Genomic DNA, 20,408 nt, shown 5'->3' on the forward strand with positions numbered 1-20,408 from the left:
ATATTAACCTCTTTCTCCTCTGCAATGACTGATCCAAAGCAATTGTCCAACAAATCCGTATTTCCTTATTTCTGTCTGTAATATTACCATGTCTGTTCACCCGCATTGTTTTGGATTATCAGAGTTATTATCCTGACAAGTTTTATTGTGTGTTCCCTTTTGAAGATCTTACTGGATATATTTAAATTTTCTCTTCTACTTTATTTCTCTACCAGTCCCTAATCTACACTTTCCTTTGTATTTACATATTCACATACCTTCGCTCTCACTTTTTCTGTTCTCAGTAGCTGTTTGAATTAAGAAGTCTCGCTCCTTCAAAGTGTATCTTCTACTGGATGAAACTAAGCTTCCTCTTGGGCACCTCTCACTGTCCTTCTCTACGTTTTCCAATGACGGTTTTGACCAGTTTCTGTCTCATCCTCACTGAAAACTACAAGCTTCCTAACTGTGTTAACTTGCTCGTTTTCAGAGCCAACATGGAATACAATGAGAAAAATGTTCCCTTGTTGAAGATTAGTAACTTTGTCTGGATCATAAGTAAATTTCGAATGGCCTGCTTTCTCGTTAACTCTCGAACATGTTGCTCGAGAGAATGATTTCCAATACTCAATAAATTCACTATCTTTCGGAGTGAGAACAGCAAAGCACTTAACCCATATTTTATAAATTCTTTATGGAAATTAATGTCTCTATTGAAAGTATTCTGCTTTTGCTACTAACTTCTTCAGTCCCTGACAGAATACACCCTGCAATTTCACTGGTGCTATTAGGCGGTCTGTGGAGAACTCCCGTTACACATTAAAATAATGACTTAATCTAACCATAATCTAACCATAGATGATAACATCTTTAATCAAACTATCTGTTTCACAGTTTCTTGGTCCTTTTAAACACATTTTTAAGCTGGAATATTTAACCCAGAATCATGAATGGTTGTAACCCTGTCTCTGTAATGAATCTATAAATCAGGAGCAGGAAAAGGCCATTCAGCCCATCGAGCCTGTTCCACCAGACAATACATTCATTGCTGACCTTGTAATCTCAACTCCACTTTCCTGCCCCCTCCCCAGCCACGTACCATCCCCTCTGCCAACCCTACCCCCTGCCCCCCCAGCCATGTCCCATCCCCTCCGCCAACCCTACCCCCCCAACCCTACCCCCCCCCCAGCCATGTCCCGTCCCCTCTGCCAACCCTACCCCCTGCCCCCCCAGCCATGTCCCATCCCCTCTGCCAACCCTACCCCTCCCCCTCCCAGCCCCCCACCAAAACCCAACTTTTAGCTTCACTGTCAATTACCAATTTAGCGATCTTGGCCTTGAACAGACTGGATATAAACACAAATTGGGTTTTTCTCTCTGTCCCAAATAGCACCTGGGGTTGGGGTGAATTATTTTGGTTTTGGGATGTTGCATCGCAGGTCAAGGCCAGTATTTATTTCCTAACATCATGAGGGACCATGGAACTAGATGCAGGATCCATATAGCAGATCAGGTATGAGGGGCTGAATGGTCTGTCCTCTGTGCCCGAGGGTCAGTCAGACTCAGTCCCAGGATCAATTCCCGGAGATTTCAGCAAAGCAGAGAGCCCCCCCCCCCCAACCCCAACCACCACAATAAAGCAAAATCCCCCCAAACACAACCCCAAAAACACAAACCCCCCAAACACAACCACAAAAACACAAACCCCCCCCAACCCCCCTCAAACACAACCCCAAAAACACAAAAACCCCCAAACCCCCCTCAAACACAACCCCAAAAACACAAACCCCCCAACACAACCCCCCCCCCAACACAACCCCAAATACACAAACCCCCCAACACAACCCCCCCCCCCAACAAAACCCCAAAAACACAAACCCTCCCAACACAAAGCCGGCAAACACACGCCCCCATCACACCCTCCCGGGACATGGACACTGCCCAGGGTGGCGGCTCTCTGTCCCCGGGGGGGGGGGGGGGGGGGTAGGGACACACTTTCCCCGGGGGGGGGGGGTGAGGGACACACTGTCCCCGGGGGGGGGGGGGAGGACACACTGTCCCGGGGGGGGGGGGGTGAGGGACACACTGTCCACGGGGGGGGGGGGGTGAGGACAACAACTGTCCCCTGGGGGGGGGGTGAGGGACCCACTGTCCCCTGGTGGGGGGGGGTGAGGGACCACCACTGTCCCCTGTGGGGGGGTGGGTGGGGTGAGGGACACACTTGTCCCGGGGGGGGGTGAGGGAAACACTGTCCCGGGGGGGGGGGTGAGGGACACATCTGTCCCCGTGGGGGGGGGGGGGAGAGTGACACACTGTCCCCTGGGGGGGGGTGAGGGACACACTGTTCCCCGGGGGGTGGGGGGGTGAGGGACACACTGTCCCCGGGGGGGGGGGTGAGGGACACACTGTCCCCGGGGGGGGGATGATGAGGGACACACTGTCCCCGGGGGGGGAGGGACACACTGTCCCGGGGGGGGGGGGGGTGAGGGAACTGTCCCCGGGGGGGGGGGGGGGGGGATGAGGGACACACTGTCCCCGGGGGGGGGGGTGAGGGACACACTGTCCGGGGGTGGGGGGGGGTGAGGGACACACTGTCCCGGGGGGGGGGGGGGGGATGAGGGACACACTGTCCCCGGGGGGGGGGGTGAGGGCACACTGTCCCCGGGGGGGGGTGATGAGGGACACTGTCCCCGGGGGGGGGGGGGGTGATGAGGGACACACTGTCCCCGGGGGGGGTGAGGGACACACGTCCCCGGGGGGGGGGGGGGGGTGAGGGACACACTGTCCCCGGGGGGGGGGGGGATGATGAGGGACACACTGTCCCCGGGGGGGGGGTGAGGGACACACTGTCCCGGGGGGAGGGGGACTCACCCCATCTCTGTCTCTGTGTCTCCGGATTCCGGCTCCGCTCCGCCCGCGGCTTCTCCGCGACAAAGAGACAAACCCCCCAAACCCCGCCCCCTACACTCAAACCCCGCCCCCTACACTCAAACCCCGCCCCCTACACTCAAACCCCCGCCCCCTACACCGAAGCGCCGCCCCCTCCCCAAACCCCGCCCCCTCCCACCCCAAATCCTGCCCACTGGACCCGCCCCACTGGACCAAACCCCACTCTAAACCCCGCCCCCCTCCAACCCCAAACCCCGCCCCCTCCCACCACAAATCCCACCCCTTCCACCCCCAAACCTCGCCCCCTCCCATTACAAACCCCACCCCCCACCCGAACCCCGCCCCAATCCCCCTGGACCCTCCCACCCCAAACCCCGCCCCCTCCCACCCCAAACCCCGCCCCCTCCCACCCCAAACCTCCATTCGGAGACCCAATTCCCACCCCGGACTAGAAATCCTCGCCCTGGACCCCAAAACCCTCCCCAAATCCCTCCACGGACACCAATTCCCAATCAGAACCACAAATCCCTGCCCCGAGACCCCACCCCGAGACCCCAATCCCCACCCCGAGACCCCAATCCCCACCCCGAGACCCCAATCTCCACCCCGAGACCCCAATCCCCACCCCGAGACCCCAATCCCCATCCCGAGACCCCAATCCCCATCCCGAGACCCCAATCCCACCCCGAGACCCCAATCCCCACCCCGAGACCCCAATCCCCACCCCGAGACCCCAATCCCCACCCCGAGACCCCAATCCCCACCCCGAGACCCCAATCCCCACCCCGAGACCCCAATCCCCCCAATCCCCACCCCGAGACCCCAATCCCCACCCCGTGACCCCGAGACCCCAATCCCCACCCCGAGACCCCAATCCCCACCCCGAGACCCCAATCCCCGTCCCGAGACCCAAATCCCCACCCCGAGACTCAATCCCCACCCCGAGACCCCGAGACCCCAATCCCCACCCCGAGACCCCAATCCCCACCCCGAGACCCCAATCCCCACCCCGAGGCCCCGAGACCCCACCCCGAGACCCCAATCCCCACCCCGAGACCCCAATCCCCACCCCGAGACCCCAATCCTCACCCCGAGACCCCGAGACCCCAATCCTCACCCTGAGACCCCAATCCCCACCCCGAGACCCCAATCCCCACCCCGAGACCCCAATCCCCACCCCGAGACCCCAATCCCCACCCCGAGACCCCAATCCCCACCCCGAGACCCCAACCCCCACCCCGAGGACCCCAATCCCCACCCCGAGACCCCAATCCCCACCCCGAGACCCCGAGACCCCAATCCCCACCCCGAGACCCCGAGACCCCAATCCCCACCCCGAGACCCCAATCCCCACCCCGAGACCCCAATCCCCACCCCGAGACCCCAATCCCCACCCGAGACCCCAATCCCCACCCCGAGACCCCAACCCCCACCCCGAGACCCCAATCCCCACCCCGAGACCCCAATCCCCACCCCGAGACCCCGAGACCCCAATCCCCACCCCGAGACCCCGAGACCCCAATCCCCACCCCGAGACCCCAATCCCCACCCCGAGACCCCAATCCCGAGACCCCAATCCCCACCCCGAGACCCCAATCCCCACCCCAAGACCGCAATCCCCACCCCGAGACCCCAATCCCCACCCCGAGACCCCAATCCCCATCCCGAGGCCCCGCGACCCCACCCCGAGACCCCAATCCCCACCCCGAGACCCCAATCCCCACCCCGAGACCCCAATCCCCACCCCGAGACCCCGAGACCCCAATCCCCCCAATCCCCACCCCGAGACCTCAATCCCCACCCCGAGACCCCAATCCCCACCCCGAGACCCCAATCCCCACCCCGAGACCCCAATCCCCGTCCCGAGACCCAAATCCCCACCCCGAGACCCCAATCCCCACCCCGAGACCCAAATCCCCACCCCGAGACCCCAATCCCCACCCCGAGACCCCAATCCCCACCCCGAGACCCCAATCCCCACCCCGAGACCCCAATCCCCACCCCGAGACCCCAATCCCCACCCCGAGACCCAAATCCCCACCCGAGACCCCAATCCCCACCCCGAGACCCCAATCCCCACCCCGAGACCCCAATCCCCATCCCGAGACCCCAATCCCCACCCCGAGACCCCAATCCCCACCCCGAGACCCCAATCCCCGTCCCCGAGACCCCAATCCCACCCCGAGACCCCAATCCCCACCCCGAGACCCCAATCCCCGACCCCGAGACCCCAATCCCCACCCCGAGACCCCAATCCCCACCCCGAGACCCCAATCCCCGTCCCCGAGACCCCAATCCCCACCCCGAGACCCCAATCCCCAATCCCGAGACCCCAATCCCCACCCCGAGACCCCAATCCCCACCCCGAGACCCCAATCCCCACCCCGAGACCCCCAATCCCCACCCCGAGACCCCAATCCCCACCCCGAGACCCCAATCCCCACCCCGAGACCCCAATCCCCACCCTGAGACCCCGAGACCCCAATCCCCATCCCGAGACCCCAATCCCCATCCCGAGACCCCAATCCCCACCCCGAGACCCCCAACCCCCACCCCGAGACCACAATCCCCGTCCCGAGACCCCAATCCCCACCCCGAGACCCCAATCCCCACCCCGAGACCCCAATCCCCACCCCGAGACCCCAATCCCCACCCCGAGACCCCAATCCCCACCCCGAGACCCCAATCCCCACCCCGAGACCCCAATCCCCACCCCGAGACCCCGAGACCCCAATCCCCACCCCGAGACCCCAATCCCCACCCCGAGACAACATTGGCCAGGACACATCGGAGGCCCGCTCCGGGGTCGGAACCCCCCCCCCCCCCCCCCCCACAGGCCGGCACCCGACCCTTAAACCGAGGTCCCGCTGGCTCAGAGCAGGTTAGAACACCGCCGGCGGGACTCGGCACTTTTCTTACGGCCGCTCGGCCCATTCGGGCCGGAGAATCGGCGTGCCGGCCGCGTAGAGCGGCCCACAACCGGCGCTGCGCCAACCACTCCAACGCCAATGGTGCAAACTCTCCACTCTGCAGAGAATCGTGTTCCGGCGTCAGGGTGGGCGCGGCCCCTTCGCGGGGATTCTCCGGCCCTGCCCAGGGTTTGGAGAATCCCGCCCCTTGTCTGAGAGTCTGGTGAAGGCAGATTCACACAGCGAGTGGTTAGGATCTGGAATGTACTGTCTGAGAGTGTGGTGGAGACAGATTCACACAGAGAGTGGTTAGGATCTGGAATGTACTGTCTGTGAGTGTGGTGGAGACAGATTCACACAGCGAGTGGTTAGGATCTGGAATGTACTGTCTGTGAGTGTGGTGGAGGCAGATTCGCACAGCGAGTGGTTAGGGTCTGGAATGTACTGTCTGTGAGTGTGGTGGAGACAGATTCACACAGCGAGTGGTTAGGATCCGGAATGTACTGTCTGTGAGTGTGGTGGAGACAGATTCACACAGCGAGTGGTTAGGGTCTGGAATGTACTGTCTGTGAGTGTGGTGGAGACAGATTCACACAGCGAGTGGTTAGGATCTGGAATGTACTGTCTATGAGTGTGGTGGAGGCAGATTCACACAGCGAGTGGTTAGGATCTGGAATGTACTGTCTGTGAGTGTGGTGGAGGCAGATTCACACAGCGAGTGGTTAGGATCTGGAATGTACTGTCTGTGAGTGTGGTGGACGCAGATTCACACAGCGAGTGGTTAGGGTCTGGAATGTACTGTCTGTGAGTGTGGTGGAGACAGATTCACACAGCGAGTGGTTTTGGTCTGGAATGTACTGTCTGTGAGTGTGGTGGAGGCAGAGTCACACAGCGAGTGGTTAGGATCTGGAATGTACTGTCTGTCAGTGTGGTGGAGACAGATTCACACAGCGAGTGGTTTTGGTCTGGAATGTACTGTCTGTGAGTGTGGTGGAGGCAGAGTCACACAGCGAGTGGTTAGGGTCTGGAATGTACTGTCTGTGAGTGTGGTGGAGACAGAGTCACACAGCGAGTGGTTAGGGTCTGGAATGTACTGTCTGTGAGTGTGGTGGAGACAGATTCACACAGCGAGTGGTTAGGATCTGGAATGTACTGTCTGTGAGTGTGGTGGAGACAGATTCACACAGCGAGTGGTTAGGATCTGGAATGTACTGTCCGTGAGTGTGGTGGAGACAGATTCACACAGCGAGTGGTTAGGATACGGAATGTACTGTCTGTGAGTGTGGTGGAGGCAGATTCACACAGCGAGTGGTTAGGATCTGGAATGTACTGTCTGTGAGTGTGGTGGAGGCAGATTCACACAGCGAGTGGTTAGGATCTGGAATGTACTGTCTGTGAGTGTGGTGGAGACAGATTCACACAGTGAGTGGTTAGGATCTGGAATGTACTGTCTGAGAGTCTGGTGGAGACAGATTCACACAGCGAGTGGTTAGGATCTGGAATGTACTGTCTGTGAGTGTGGTGGAGGTAGGTTCACACAGTGAGTAGTTAGGGTCTGGAATATTCTGTCTGAGAGTGAGAGAGACAGATTCACACAGCGAGTGGTTAGGATCTGGAATGTACTGTCTGTGAGTGTGGTGGAGGCAGATTCACACAGCGAATGGTTAGGATCTGGAATGTACTGTCTGTGAGTGTGGTGGAGACAGATTCACACAGCGAGTGGTTAGGATCTGGAATGTACTGTCTGTGAGTGTGGTGGAGGCAGATTCACACAGCGAGTGGTTAGGATCTGGAATGTTCTGTCTGTGAGTGTGGTGGAGGCAGATTCACACAGCGAGTGGTTAGGATCTGGAATGTACTGTCTGTGAGTGTGGTGGAGACAGATTCACACAGCGAGTGGTTAGGATCTGGAATGTACTGTCTGTGAGTGTGGTGGAGGCAGATTCACACAGCGAGTGGTTAGGATCTGGAATGTACTGTCTGTGAGTGTGGTGGAGGCAGATTCACACAGCGAGTGGTTAGAATCTGGAATGTTCTGTCTGAGAGTGTGGTGGAGACAGATTCACACAGTGAGTGGTTAGGGTCTGGAATGTACTGTCTGTGAGTGTGGTGGAGGCAGATTCACACAGCGAGTGGTTAGGATCTGGAATGTTCTGTCTGAGAGTGTGGTGGAGACAGATTCACACAGTGAGTGGTTAGGGTCTGGAATGTACTGTCTGTGAGTGTGGTGGAGGCAGATTCACACAGCGAGTGGTTAGGATCTGGAATGTACTGTCTGTGAGTGTGGTGGAGACAGATTCACACAGCGAGTGGTTTTGGTCTGGAATGTACTGTCTGTGAGTGTGGTGGAGGCAGAGTCACACAGCGAGTGGTTAGGGTCTGGAATGTACTGTCTGTGAGTGTGGTGGAGACAGAGTCACACAGCGAGTGGTTAGGGTCTGGAATGTACTGTCTGTGAGTGTGGTGGAGACAGATTCACACAGCGAGTGGTTAGGATCTGGAATGTACTGTCTGTGAGTGTGGTGGAGACAGATTCACACAGCGAGTGGTTAGGATCTGGAATGTACTGTCCGTGAGTGTGGTGGAGACAGATTCACACAGCGAGTGGTTAGGATACGGAATGTACTGTCTGTGAGTGTGGTGGAGGCAGATTCACACAGCGAGTGGTTAGGATCTGGAATGTACTGTCTGTGAGTGTGGTGGAGGCAGATTCACACAGCGAGTGGTTAGGATCTGGAATGTACTGTCTGTGAGTGTGGTGGAGACAGATTCACACAGTGAGTGGTTAGGATCTGGAATGTACTGTCTGAGAGTCTGGTGGAGACAGATTCACACAGCGAGTGGTTAGGATCTGGAATGTACTGTCTGTGAGTGTGGTGGAGGTAGGTTCACACAGTGAGTAGTTAGGGTCTGGAATATTCTGTCTGAGAGTGAGAGAGACAGATTCACACAGCGAGTGGTTAGGATCTGGAATGTACTGTCTGTGAGTGTGGTGGAGGCAGATTCACACAGCGAATGGTTAGGATCTGGAATGTACTGTCTGTGAGTGTGGTGGAGACAGATTCACACAGCGAGTGGTTAGGATCTGGAATGTACTGTCTGTGAGTGTGGTGGAGGCAGATTCACACAGCGAGTGGTTAGGATCTGGAATGTTCTGTCTGTGAGTGTGGTGGAGGCAGATTCACACAGCGAGTGGTTAGGATCTGGAATGTACTGTCTGTGAGTGTGGTGGAGCCAGATTCACACAGCGAGTGGTTAGGATCTGGAATGTACTGTCTGTGAGTGTGGTGGAGGCAGATTCACACAGCGAGTGGTTAGGATCTGGAATGTACTGTCTGTGAGTGTGGTGGAGGCAGATTCACACAGCGAGTGGTTAGGATCTGGAATGTACTGTCTGTGAGTGTGGTGGAGGCAGATTCACACAGCGAGTGGTTAGGATCTGGAATGTAGTGTCTGAGAATGTGGTGGAGGCAGATTCACACAGCGAGTGGTTAGGATCTGGAATGTACTGTCTGAGAGTCTGGTGGAGACAGATTCACACAGCGAGTGGTTAGGATCTGGAATGTACTGTCTGTGAGTGTGGTGGAGGTAGGTTCACACAGTGAGTGGTTAGGGTCTGGAATATTCTGTCTGAGAGTGAGAGAGACAGATTCACACAGCGAGTGGTTAGGATCTGGAATGTACTGTCTGTGAGTGTGGTGGAGGCAGATTCACACAGCGAGTGGTTAGGATGTGGAATGTACTGTCTGTGAGTGTGGTGGAGGCAGATTCACACAGCGAGTGGTTAGGATCTGGAATGTTCTGTCTGAGAGTGTGGTGGAGACAGATTCACACAGTGAGTGGTTAGGGTCTGGAATGTACTGTCTGTGAGTGTGGTGGAGGCAGATTCACACAGCGAGTGGTTAGGATCTGGAATGTACTGTCTGTGAGTGTGGTGGAGACAGATTCACACAGCGAGTGGTTAGGATCTGGAATGTACTGTCCGTGAGTGTGGTGGAGACAGATTCACACAGCGAGTGGTTAGGATACGGAATGTACTGTCTGTGAGTGTGGTGGAGGCAGATTCACACAGCGAGTGGTTAGGATCTGGAATGTACTGTCTGTGAGTGTGGTGGAGGCAGATTCACACAGCGAGTGGTTAGGATCTGGAATGTACTGTCTGTGAGTGTGGTGGAGACAGATTCACACAGTGAGTGGTTAGGATCTGGAATGTACTGTCTGAGAGTCTGGTGGAGACAGATTCACACAGCGAGTGGTTAGGATCTGGAATGTACTGTCTGTGAGTGTGGTGGAGGTAGGTTCACACAGTGAGTAGTTAGGGTCTGGAATATTCTGTCTGAGAGTGAGAGAGACAGATTCACACAGCGAGTGGTTAGGATCTGGAATGTACTGTCTGTGAGTGTGGTGGAGGCAGATTCACACAGCGAATGGTTAGGATCTGGAATGTACTGTCTGTGAGTGTGGTGGAGACAGATTCACACAGCGAGTGGTTAGGATCTGGAATGTACTGTCTGTGAGTGTGGTGGAGGCAGATTCACACAGCGAGTGGTTAGGATCTGGAATGTTCTGTCTGTGAGTGTGGTGGAGGCAGATTCACACAGCGAGTGGTTAGGATCTGGAATGTACTGTCTGTGAGTGTGGTGGAGCCAGATTCACACAGCGAGTGGTTAGGATCTGGAATGTACTGTCTGTGAGTGTGGTGGAGGCAGATTCACACAGCGAGTGGTTAGGATCTGGAATGTACTGTCTGTGAGTGTGGTGGAGGCAGATTCACACAGCGAGTGGTTAGAATCTGGAATGTTCTGTCTGAGAGTGTGGTGGAGACAGATTCACACAGTGAGTGGTTAGGGTCTGGAATGTACTGTCTGTGAGTGTGGTGGAGGCAGATTCACACAGCGAGTGGTTAGGATCTGGAATGTACTGTCTGTGAGTGTGGTGGAGGCAGATTCACACAGCGAGTGGTTAGGATCTGGAATGTACTGTCCGTGAGTGTGGTGGAGGCAGATTCACACAGCGAGTGGTTAGGATCTGGAATGTTCTGTCTGTGAGTGTGGTGGAGACAGATTCACACAGCGAGTGTTTAGGGTCTGGAATGTACTGTCTGTGAGTTTGGTGGAGGCAGATTCACACAGCGAGTGGTTAGGATATGGAATGTACTGTCTGTGAGTGTGGTGGAGGCAGATTCACACAGCGAGTGGTTAGGATCTGGAATGTACTGTCTGTGAGTGTGGTGGAGGCAGATTCACACAGCGAGTGGTTAGGATCTGGAATGTACTGTCTGTGAGTGTGGTGGAGGCAGATTCATACAGCGAGTGGTTAGGATCTGGAATGTACTGTCTGAGAGTCTGGTGGAGACAGATTCACACAGCGAGTGGTTAGGATCTGGAATGTACTGTCTGTGAGTGTGGTGGAGGCAGATTCACACAGCGAGTGGTTAGGATCTGGAATGTAGTGTCTGAGAATGTGGTGGAGGCAGATTCACACAGCGAGTGGTTAGGATCTGGAATGTACTGTCTGAGAGTCTGGTGGAGACAGATTCACACAGCGAGTGGTTAGGATCTGGAATGTACTGTCTGTGAGTGTGGTGGAGGTAGGTTCACACAGTGAGTGGTTAGGGTCTGGAATATTCTGTCTGAGAGTGAGAGAGACAGATTCACACAGCGAGTGGTTAGGATCTGGAATGTACTGTCTGTGAGTGTGGTGGAGGCAGATTCACACAGCGAGTGGTTAGGATGTGGAATGTACTGTCTGTGAGTGTGGTGGAGGCAGATTCACACAGCGAGTGGTTAGGATCTGGAATGTTCTGTCTGTGAGTGTGGTGGAGGCAGATTCACACAGCGAGTGGTTAGGATCTGGAATGTACTGTCTGTGAGTGTGGTGAGGACAGATTCACACAGCGAGTGGTTAGGGTCTGCAATGTTCTGTCTGTGAGTGTGGTGGAGGCAGATTCACACAGCGAGTGGTTAGGGTCTGGAATGTACTGTCTGTGAGTGTGGTGGAGACAGATTCACACAGCGAGTGGTTAGGGTCTGGAATGTAGTGTCTGAGAATGTGGTGGAGACAGATTCACACAGCGAGTGGTTAGGATCTGGAATGTACTGTCTGTGAGTGTGGTGGAGACAGATTCACACAGCGAGTGGTTAGGCTCCGGAATGTACTGTCTGTGAGTGTGGTGGAGACAGATTCACACAGCGAGTGGTTAGGATCTGGAATGTACTGTCTGTGAGTGTGGTGGAGACAGATTCACACAGCGAGTGGTTAGGATCTGGAATGTACTGTCTGAGAGTGTGGTGGAGGCAGGTTCACACAGTGAGTGGTTAGGATCTGGAATGTAGTGTCTGAGAGTGTGGTGGAGACAGATTCACACAGCGAGTGGTTAGGGTCTGGAATGTACTGTCTGTGAGTGTGGTGGAGACAGATTCACACAGCGAGTGGTTAGGATACGGAATGTACTGTCTGTGAGTGTGGTGGAGGCAGATTCACACAGTGAGTGGTTAGGGTCTGGAATGTACTGTCTGTGAGTGTGGTGGAGGCAGATTCACACAGCGAGTGGTTAGGATCTGGAATGTACTGTCTGTGAGTGTGGTGGAGACAGATTCACACAGCGAGTGGTTAGGATCTGGAATGTACTGTCCGTGAGTGTGGTGGAGACAGATTCACACAGCGAGTGGTTAGGATACGGAATGTACTGTCTGTGAGTGTGGTGGAGGCAGATTCACACAGCGAGTGGTTAGGATCTGGAATGTACTGTCTGTGAGTGTGGTGGAGGCAGATTCACACAGCGAGTGGTTAGGATCTGGAATGTACTGTCTGTGAGTGTGGTGGAGACAGATTCACACAGTGAGTGGTTAGGATCTGGAATGTACTGTCTGAGAGTCTGGTGGAGACAGATTCACACAGCGAGTGGTTAGGATCTGGAATGTACTGTCTGTGAGTGTGGTGGAGGTAGGTTCACACAGTGAGTGGTTAGGGTCTGGAATATTCTGTCTGAGAGTGAGAGAGACAGATTCACACAGCGAGTGGTTAGGATCTGGAATGTACTGTCTGTGAGTGTGGTGGAGGCAGATTCACACAGCGAGTGGTTAGGATCTGGAATGTACTGTCTGTGAGTGTGGTGGAGACAGATTCACACAGCGAGTGGTTAGGATCTGGAATGTACTGTCTGTGAGTGTGGTGGAGGCAGATTCACACAGCGAGTGGTTAGGATCTGGAATGTTCTGTCTGTGAGTGTGGTGGAGGCAGATTCACACAGCGAGTGGTTAGGATCTGGAATGTACTGTCTGTGAGTGTGGTGGAGCCAGATTCACACAGCGAGTGGTTAGGATCTGGAATGTACTGTCTGTGAGTGTGGTGGAGGCAGATTCACACAGCGAGTGGTTAGGATCTGGAATGTACTGTCTGTGAGTGTGGTGGAGGCAGATTCACACAGCGAGTGGTTAGAATCTGGAATGTTCTGTCTGAGAGTGTGGTGGAGACAGATTCACACAGTGAGTGGTTAGGGTCTGGAATGTACTGTCTGTGAGTGTGGTGGAGGCAGATTCACACAGCGAGTGGTTAGGATCTGGAATGTACTGTCCGTGAGTGTGGTGGAGGCAGATTCACACAGCGAGTGGTTAGGATCTGGAATGTACTGTCTGTGAGTGTGGTGGACGCAGATTCACACAGCGAGTGGTTAGGATCTGGAATGTACTGTCCGTGAGTGTGGTGGAGGCAGATTCACACAGCGAGTGGTTAGGGTCTGGAATGTACTGTCCGTGAGTGTGGTGGAGGCAGATTCACACAGCGAGTGGTTAGGATCTGGAATGTTCTGTCTGTGAGTGTGGTGGAGACAGATTCACACAGCGAGTGTTTAGGGTCTGGAATGTACTGTCTGTGAGTTTGGTGGAGGCAGATTCACACAGCGAGTGGTTAGGATACGGAATGTACTGTCTGTGAGTGTGGTGGAGGCAGATTCACACAGCGAGTGGTTAGGATCTGGAATGTACTGTCTGTGAGTGTGGTGGAGGCAGATTCACACAGCGAGTGGTTAGGATCTGGAATGTACTGTCTGTGAGTGTGGTGGAGGCAGATTCATACAGCGAGTGGTTAGGATCTGGAATGTACTGTCTGAGAGTCTGGTGGAGACAGATTCACACAGCGAGTGGTTAGGATCTGGAATGTACTGTCTGTGAGTGTGGTGGAGGCAGATTCACACAGCGAGTGGTTAGGATCTGGAATGTAGTGTCTGAGAATGTGGTGGAGGCAGATTCACACAGCGAGTGGTTAGGATCTGGAATGTACTGTCTGAGAGTCTGGTGGAGACAGATTCACACAGCGAGTGGTTAGGATCTGGAATGTACTGTCTGTGAGTGTGGTGGAGGTAGGTTCACACAGTGAGTGGTTAGGGTCTGGAATATTCTGTCTGAGAGTGAGAGAGACAGATTCACACAGCGAGTGGTTAGGATCTGGAATGTACTGTCTGTGAGTGTGGTGGAGGCAGATTCACACAGCGAGTGGTTAGGATCTGGAATGTACTGTCTGTGAGTGTGGTGGAGACAGATTCACACAGCGAGTGGTTAGGATCTGGAATGTACTGTCTGTGAGTGTGGTGGAGACAGATTCACACAGCGAGTGGTTAGGCTCCGGAATGTACTGTCTGTGAGTGTGGTGGAGACAGATTCACACAGCGAGTGGTTAGGATCTGGAATGTACTGTCTGTGAGTGTGGTGGAGACAGATTCACACAGCGAGTGGTTAGGATCTGGAATGTACTGTCTGAGAGTGTGGTGGAGGCAGGTTCACACAGTGAGTGGTTAGGATCTGGAATGTAGTGTCTGAGAGTGTGGTGGAGACAGATTCACACAGCGAGTGGTTAGGGTCTGGAATGTACTGTCTGTGAGTGTGGTGGAGGCAGATTCACACAGCGAGTGGTTAGGATCTGGAATGTACTGTCTGTGAGTGTGGTGGAGACAGATTCACACAGCGAGTGGTTAGGCTCCGGAATGTTCTGCCTGAGTGTTGTGGAGACAGATTCACACAGCGAGTGGTTAGGGTCTGGAATGTACTGTCTGTGAGTGTGGTGGAGACAGATTCACACAGCGAGTGGTTAGGCTCCGGAATGTTCTGCCTGAGTGTTGTGGAGACAGATTCACACAGCGAGTGGTTAGGATCTGGAATGTACTGTCTGTGAGTGTGGTGGAGACAGATTCACACAGCGAGTGGTTAGGGTCTGGAATGTACTTTCTGACAGTGTGGTGGAGACAGATTCACACAGCGAGTGGTTAGGATCTGGAATGCACTGTCTGTGAGTGTGGTGGAGACAGATTCACACAGCGAGTGGTTAGGATCTGGAATGTACTGTCTGTGAGTGTGGTGGAGGCAGATTCACACAGCGAGTGGTTAGGCTCCGGAATGTTCTGCCTGTGAGTGTGGTGGAGACAGATTCACACAGCGAGTGGTTAGGATCTGGAATGTACTGTCTGTGAGTGTTGTGGAAGAAACTTCAACTGTGGCTTTCACCAGGGAATTGAATAATTATCTGGCAGGGAAAGGACAGGTGAATGAAATTGGTGATTTGTTATTTTGCAGAGAGCTGGCGTGAAGTCCTCATGGGTTTAATAGTCTCCTTCAGTGCTGTTACATTGTATGTGACAACCAACAATTATAAAAATGGGAATAGGGAGAGTCTGAGGGGAGAGAGGGAGAGGTGAGAATGGAGAGGATGTATCCTGAGAGAGCATGGAGTGAGGGAGATGGGAGGAGCTGCTCCTGGTGAGGGGAAAGGGATTTAATAAGGATGTGGAATGTAACATCGAACTCTCAGTTATGTTAAGAGAAAATGCTGGAAAATCTCAGCAGGTCTGGCAGCATCTGTAGGGAGAGAAAAGAGCTAACGTTTCGAGTCCGATGACTCTTTGTCAAAGCTTTGACAAAGATGTGGAGATGCCGGCGTTGGACTGGGGTGGGAACAGTAAGAAGTCTTACAACACCAGGTTAAAGTCCAACATGTTTCCAATCACTAGCTTTCGGAGCACTGCTCCTTCCTCAGGCGAATGAAGAGGTGGGTTCCAGAAACATAGATAGAGACAAAGTCAAAGATGCAAGACGATACTTAGAATGCGAGCATTTGCAGGTAATTAAGTCTTTACAGATCCAGAGATAGGGGTAACCCCAGGTTAAAGAGGTGTGAATTGTCTCAAACCAGGACAGTTGGTAGGATTTTGCAAGCCCAGGCTAGATGGTGGGGGGGGGGGTGAATGTAATGCGACATGAATCCAAGGTCCCGGTTGAGGCCGTACTCATGTGTGCGGAACTTGGCTATAAGTTTGGCGATTCTGCGTTGTCGCACGTCCTGAAGGCCGCCTTGGAGAACGCTTACCCGGAGATCAGAGGCTGAATGCCCTTGACTGCTGAAGTGTTCCCCGTCTGGAAGGGAACATTCCTGCCTGGTGATTGTCGCGTGATGCCCGTTCATCTGTTGTCGCAGCATCTGCATGGCCTCCCCAATGTACCACGCTTCGGGACATCCTTTCCCAACGATAGGCAATGGTGGCCGAGTCGCACGAGTATGTCCGGCGTACCTGGTGGGTGGTATTCTCACATGTAATGGCGGTATCCATGTCGATGATCTGGCACGTCTTGCAGAGATTGCCCTGGCAGGGTTGTGTGGTGTCGTGGTCTCTGTTCTGAAGGCTGGGTTTGCTGCAAACAATGGTTTGTTTGAGGTTGTGCGTTTGTTTGAAGGCCAGTAGTGGGGGTGTGGGGATAGCCTTGGCAAGATGTTCGTCTTCATCGATGTGAAGAAGATGTCGTAGTTTCTCCGCTCCGGGGAAATACTGGATGATGAAGGGTACTCTGTTGGTTGTGTCCCATGTTTGTCTTCGGAGGAGGTCGGTGCGGTTTTTTACTGTGGCGCGTTGGAACTGTCGATCGATGAGTCGAGCGCCATATCCCGTTCATATGAGGGCATCTTTCAGCGTCTGTAGATGTCTGTTACGCTCCTCCTCGTCTGAGCCGATCCTGTGTATACGGAGGGCTTGTCCATAGGGAATGGCTTCTTTAATGTGTTTAGGGTGGAAGCTGGAGAAGTGGAGCATCGTGAGGTTATCCGTGGGCTTGCGGTAAAGCGAAGTGCTGAGGTGACCGTCCTTGATGGAGATGAGTGTGTCCAAGAATGCAACTGACTTTGGAGAGTAGTCCATGGTGAGTCTGATGGTGGGATGGAACTTATTGATGTCATCGTGTAGTCGTTTCAGTGATTCTTCGCCGTGGGTCCAAAGGAAAAAAATGTCATCGATGTATCTGGTGTATAACATCGGTTGACCGCACCACACAGGAACCCAGCTCTTCATTCATCTGAGGAAGGAGCCGTGCTCCGAAAGCTAGTGATTCGAAACAAACCTGTTGGACTTTAACCTGGTGTTGTAAGACTTCTTACTTTGACAAAGGGTCATCTGGACTCGAAACGTTCGCTCTTTTCTCTCCCTACAGATGCTGCCAGACCTGCTGAGATTTTCCAGCATTTTCTCTTTAGTTTCAGATTCCAGCACCCGCAGTAATTTGCTTGTATCTCAGTTATGTAACTACACTCAGATGAGCCATAAATTAGATGCAGTGTTTTACCAAATATTCTTGAAATAAACTGTTGGGAGCTATGGAATCTCAAGGAATATTTCATTTTGGATTCCACCAATCCACAGTTTGAGATATCAGCAGCCCTTCAGAATGCTGGTGAGGCATGTACCTGAAACATCTCTGACCAGCAGTAGTCAGTGACTTTGGGCTGGATTGAATGCTTCCCCATCAGTGGGCATGGACGCAGGAGTGCTCATAAAATGGGGCAGCACGGTAGCATTGTGGATAGCACAATTGCTTCACAGCTCCAGGGTCCCAGGTTCGATTCCGGCTTGGGTCACTGACTGTGCGGAGTCTGCACATCCTCCCCGTGTGTGCGTGGGATTCCTCCCCGTGTGTGCGTGGGATTCCTCCGGGTGCTCCGGTTTCCTCCCACAGTCCAAAGATGTGCGGGTTAGGTGGATTGGCCATGATAAATTGCCCTTAGTGTCCAAAATTGCCCTTAGTGTTGGGTGGGGTTATTGGGTTATGGGGATAGGGTGGAGGTGTTGACCTTGGGTAGGGTGCTCTTTCCAAGAGCCGGTGCAGACTCGATGGGCCGAGTGGCCTCCTTCTGCACTGTAAATTCTATGATAATCTATGACAATCTATGAAAATACAGTGGACATTCAATCTGCTATTTACTCCCCCCCCCCCCCTCCCCCCCAACCTGTCTGAAGTTTTACAGGGGTGGAGACAGAGTGTGTTCCATAAGCCCTTTGATCTATTGAGGCAGTTAAGTGCCTAATTAATGGTGTCATTGATCTGCCCAGAAACAGGTAGAAATCTGCTTAGAAACAACAGTAACCTGAATATAACAAGGCTTGATGGGATGAAACCTGCCCAGCAAGAGGCACCATGAGTCTGCCCAGCACAGGTAGAAATCTGCCTAGTGACAGCAGTAGCCAGCATTCAAAAAACATATTGAGATGTGATTTTAAAAGTAATGAGATGTAAATTTCTAGACAAATGATATATAATTACCAGCACCCTCAGAAGCAGAGAGGCAGTTTACGCCTAACAGTCTGTGATGCCAGTCTCCAATCGAACAGCCAGGAGCCGAGGCTGGCATATATGTCTTAGAGACAAAGTCATGCAGAAACATTTGTAAAGACAGTTTCAATATCTTCGCTGGATCAGGAAAAGACGTTTCGCAGACTTGACTATCCACACTGCATGTGTGATAATTATAAACTGGATTTGACCTCAAGATTTAATTACATTTGGATGTTGTTTGGAAAGGGGGCCTCTTGTGAGCAGTTCAGAGATTGTGATGCGCGATTCTCCGCTCCCCACACCGGGTGGGAGAATCGCGGGAGGGCCCCCCGACTAATTTCACGACCCCCTGGCGCCACCCACGATTCTCCCACCCCCCCCCCCTCCCCCGCTCGGAAGAATCGGCGCTCGCCGTTTTTCACGGCGACCGGCGATTCTCTGACCCGGATGGGCCAAGCGGCCTGCCATTCGCGATCGTTTCACGACAGCGGCAACCACACCTGGTCGCTGCCGTCGTGAAATCGCCGTGAGGTGCCCGTTTTGGGGCTTGTAGGGGGCCTGGTGGGGAATGAGCACCACGACTGTGCTCGGGAGGGGACAGGTCCGCGATCGGTGCCCACCGATCGTTAGGCCGGCATCTCAATCGGACGCACTATTTCCCCTCCGCCGCCCCGCGAGATCAAGCCGCCACGTCTTGCGGAGCGGCTGAGGGGAAAGACGGCCACCGCGCATGCGCGGGTTCGAGCTGTCAGCCGTCGTGACGTCAGCCGCGCATGCGCGGGTTGGAGCCGGCCAATCTGCGCATGCGCGGCTGATGTCACATAGGCGCTGCCGTCGTGTCACTCTCGGCATGCCGCCTGGCGGTCGGGAGTTACGGAGCGCCACTCCTAGCCCCGCCGGGAGGGGAGAATAGGGGGCGAGGAGCGGCCTCCGAGGCCGTCGTGAAACTCAGCCGAGTTTACTACGGCCCTCCCGATTTTTCCCGGGACCGGAGAATTCCACCCTGTAGATATATTTTGGAACAAGGAGTACGTTCTACACAAACTGTGTGTGTATTTAGGGATTGATATACTTAATTTTCCTGGAGTATTATAGTCCTGTTCGTGTGCATTTGTCTTTTCTTTAATTTAATAAATAGTCTTTACTAATTGTTGCATGATGCCTTGGCTGCTTATTCTCAATGGGGCTTTAATTCACTTCAAACCATTCCAAACAAAACCATACACCCCGCATGAAATGGTGTTCTAAGTTCGGATAATCATCAATGGGCTGGGTGACAGTGGCTATGTTACCCATGGTGGGTGGAGACCCACACCTCACGGGTAGCCCAGTAAGGGCAGGCTAGTGTTGGGAAAGCATCTGTAGGGGCTCCTGGTCCCTTCAGCGGTACCTGGACAAGATCACCCTCTCTTTTAACCCTATTGCAGCCTTTTGATTGCAGCTCCTCCACACCCTCTCTAAGTACACAGATGCTAGACATACCTGGGCTCCTTGGTGTGGTGGGACTGCCTATAGTCACAGTAATGGCCACCACCCCAGCTGGTGCTGCTGGAAGTGGCAGAAAGGAGCCCCGGAAAACCCAGCCCCAGAGTCAGATTTTCACCCATCAGCTTCCTTCTGTGTCCATTAACCTGTTGGCCTCTCAGCTCCTGTTCCCGACGCTCCCACACAAATAGTTCCCTACCTCATGACTGTGGAATCTGATTGTCGGTATCATTTTTTGACGGGCACAGCAGCAGCGGCAAGGATTCTGAACCAAATTTGTTCAGTCATTTGGAGGGAAGGTAGACGGGGTGAGATTGTTAGCTTGGCACAGTTAGAATCCCACATTTGTATCTGTTGTGATGTCACAGTGCGGACTGGTCAGATCACAAAGCAGATCGGAAGATTCATAATTCCTTCAGCTACTCAGCACAATCCTTCCTGACACCGTTACACTGGTCATTGGTTACCCGGCAGCAGGGAAGGAACAGAGTGGATTGGGCAGATAGATTCACAGGGACAGAGAGTAAACAGCCAGTGACAGATATCTGAGGCGGTAATT

At 53.8% G+C, this 20,408-nt stretch overlaps 1 protein-coding gene across 2 annotated transcripts in view; it reads right to left on the reverse strand.

Moving 5' to 3' along the window:
- The window catches only part of masp1 (mannan-binding lectin serine peptidase 1), a 239,108-nt gene extending 218,905 nt beyond the window's left edge, over window positions 1-20,203 (reverse strand). The window contains exon 1 of one of the 2 annotated variants that reach the window (XM_038815774.1): window positions 20,049-20,187. In XM_038815774.1, coding sequence (XP_038671702.1) covers window positions 20,049-20,053 — 5 coding nt within the window. In that variant the 5' untranslated portion in view covers window positions 20,054-20,187. Of the gene's footprint in view, window positions 1-20,048 lie in introns of both variants that reach the window. The other variant, XM_038815773.1, reaches the window with a different exon arrangement.
- Window positions 20,204-20,408: the final 205 nt, after the last annotated feature.

Source organism: Scyliorhinus canicula, chromosome 13 (assembly GCF_902713615.1).
Source record: "Scyliorhinus canicula chromosome 13, sScyCan1.1, whole genome shotgun sequence".
Classification (NCBI taxonomy): domain Eukaryota; kingdom Metazoa; phylum Chordata; class Chondrichthyes; order Carcharhiniformes; family Scyliorhinidae; genus Scyliorhinus; species Scyliorhinus canicula.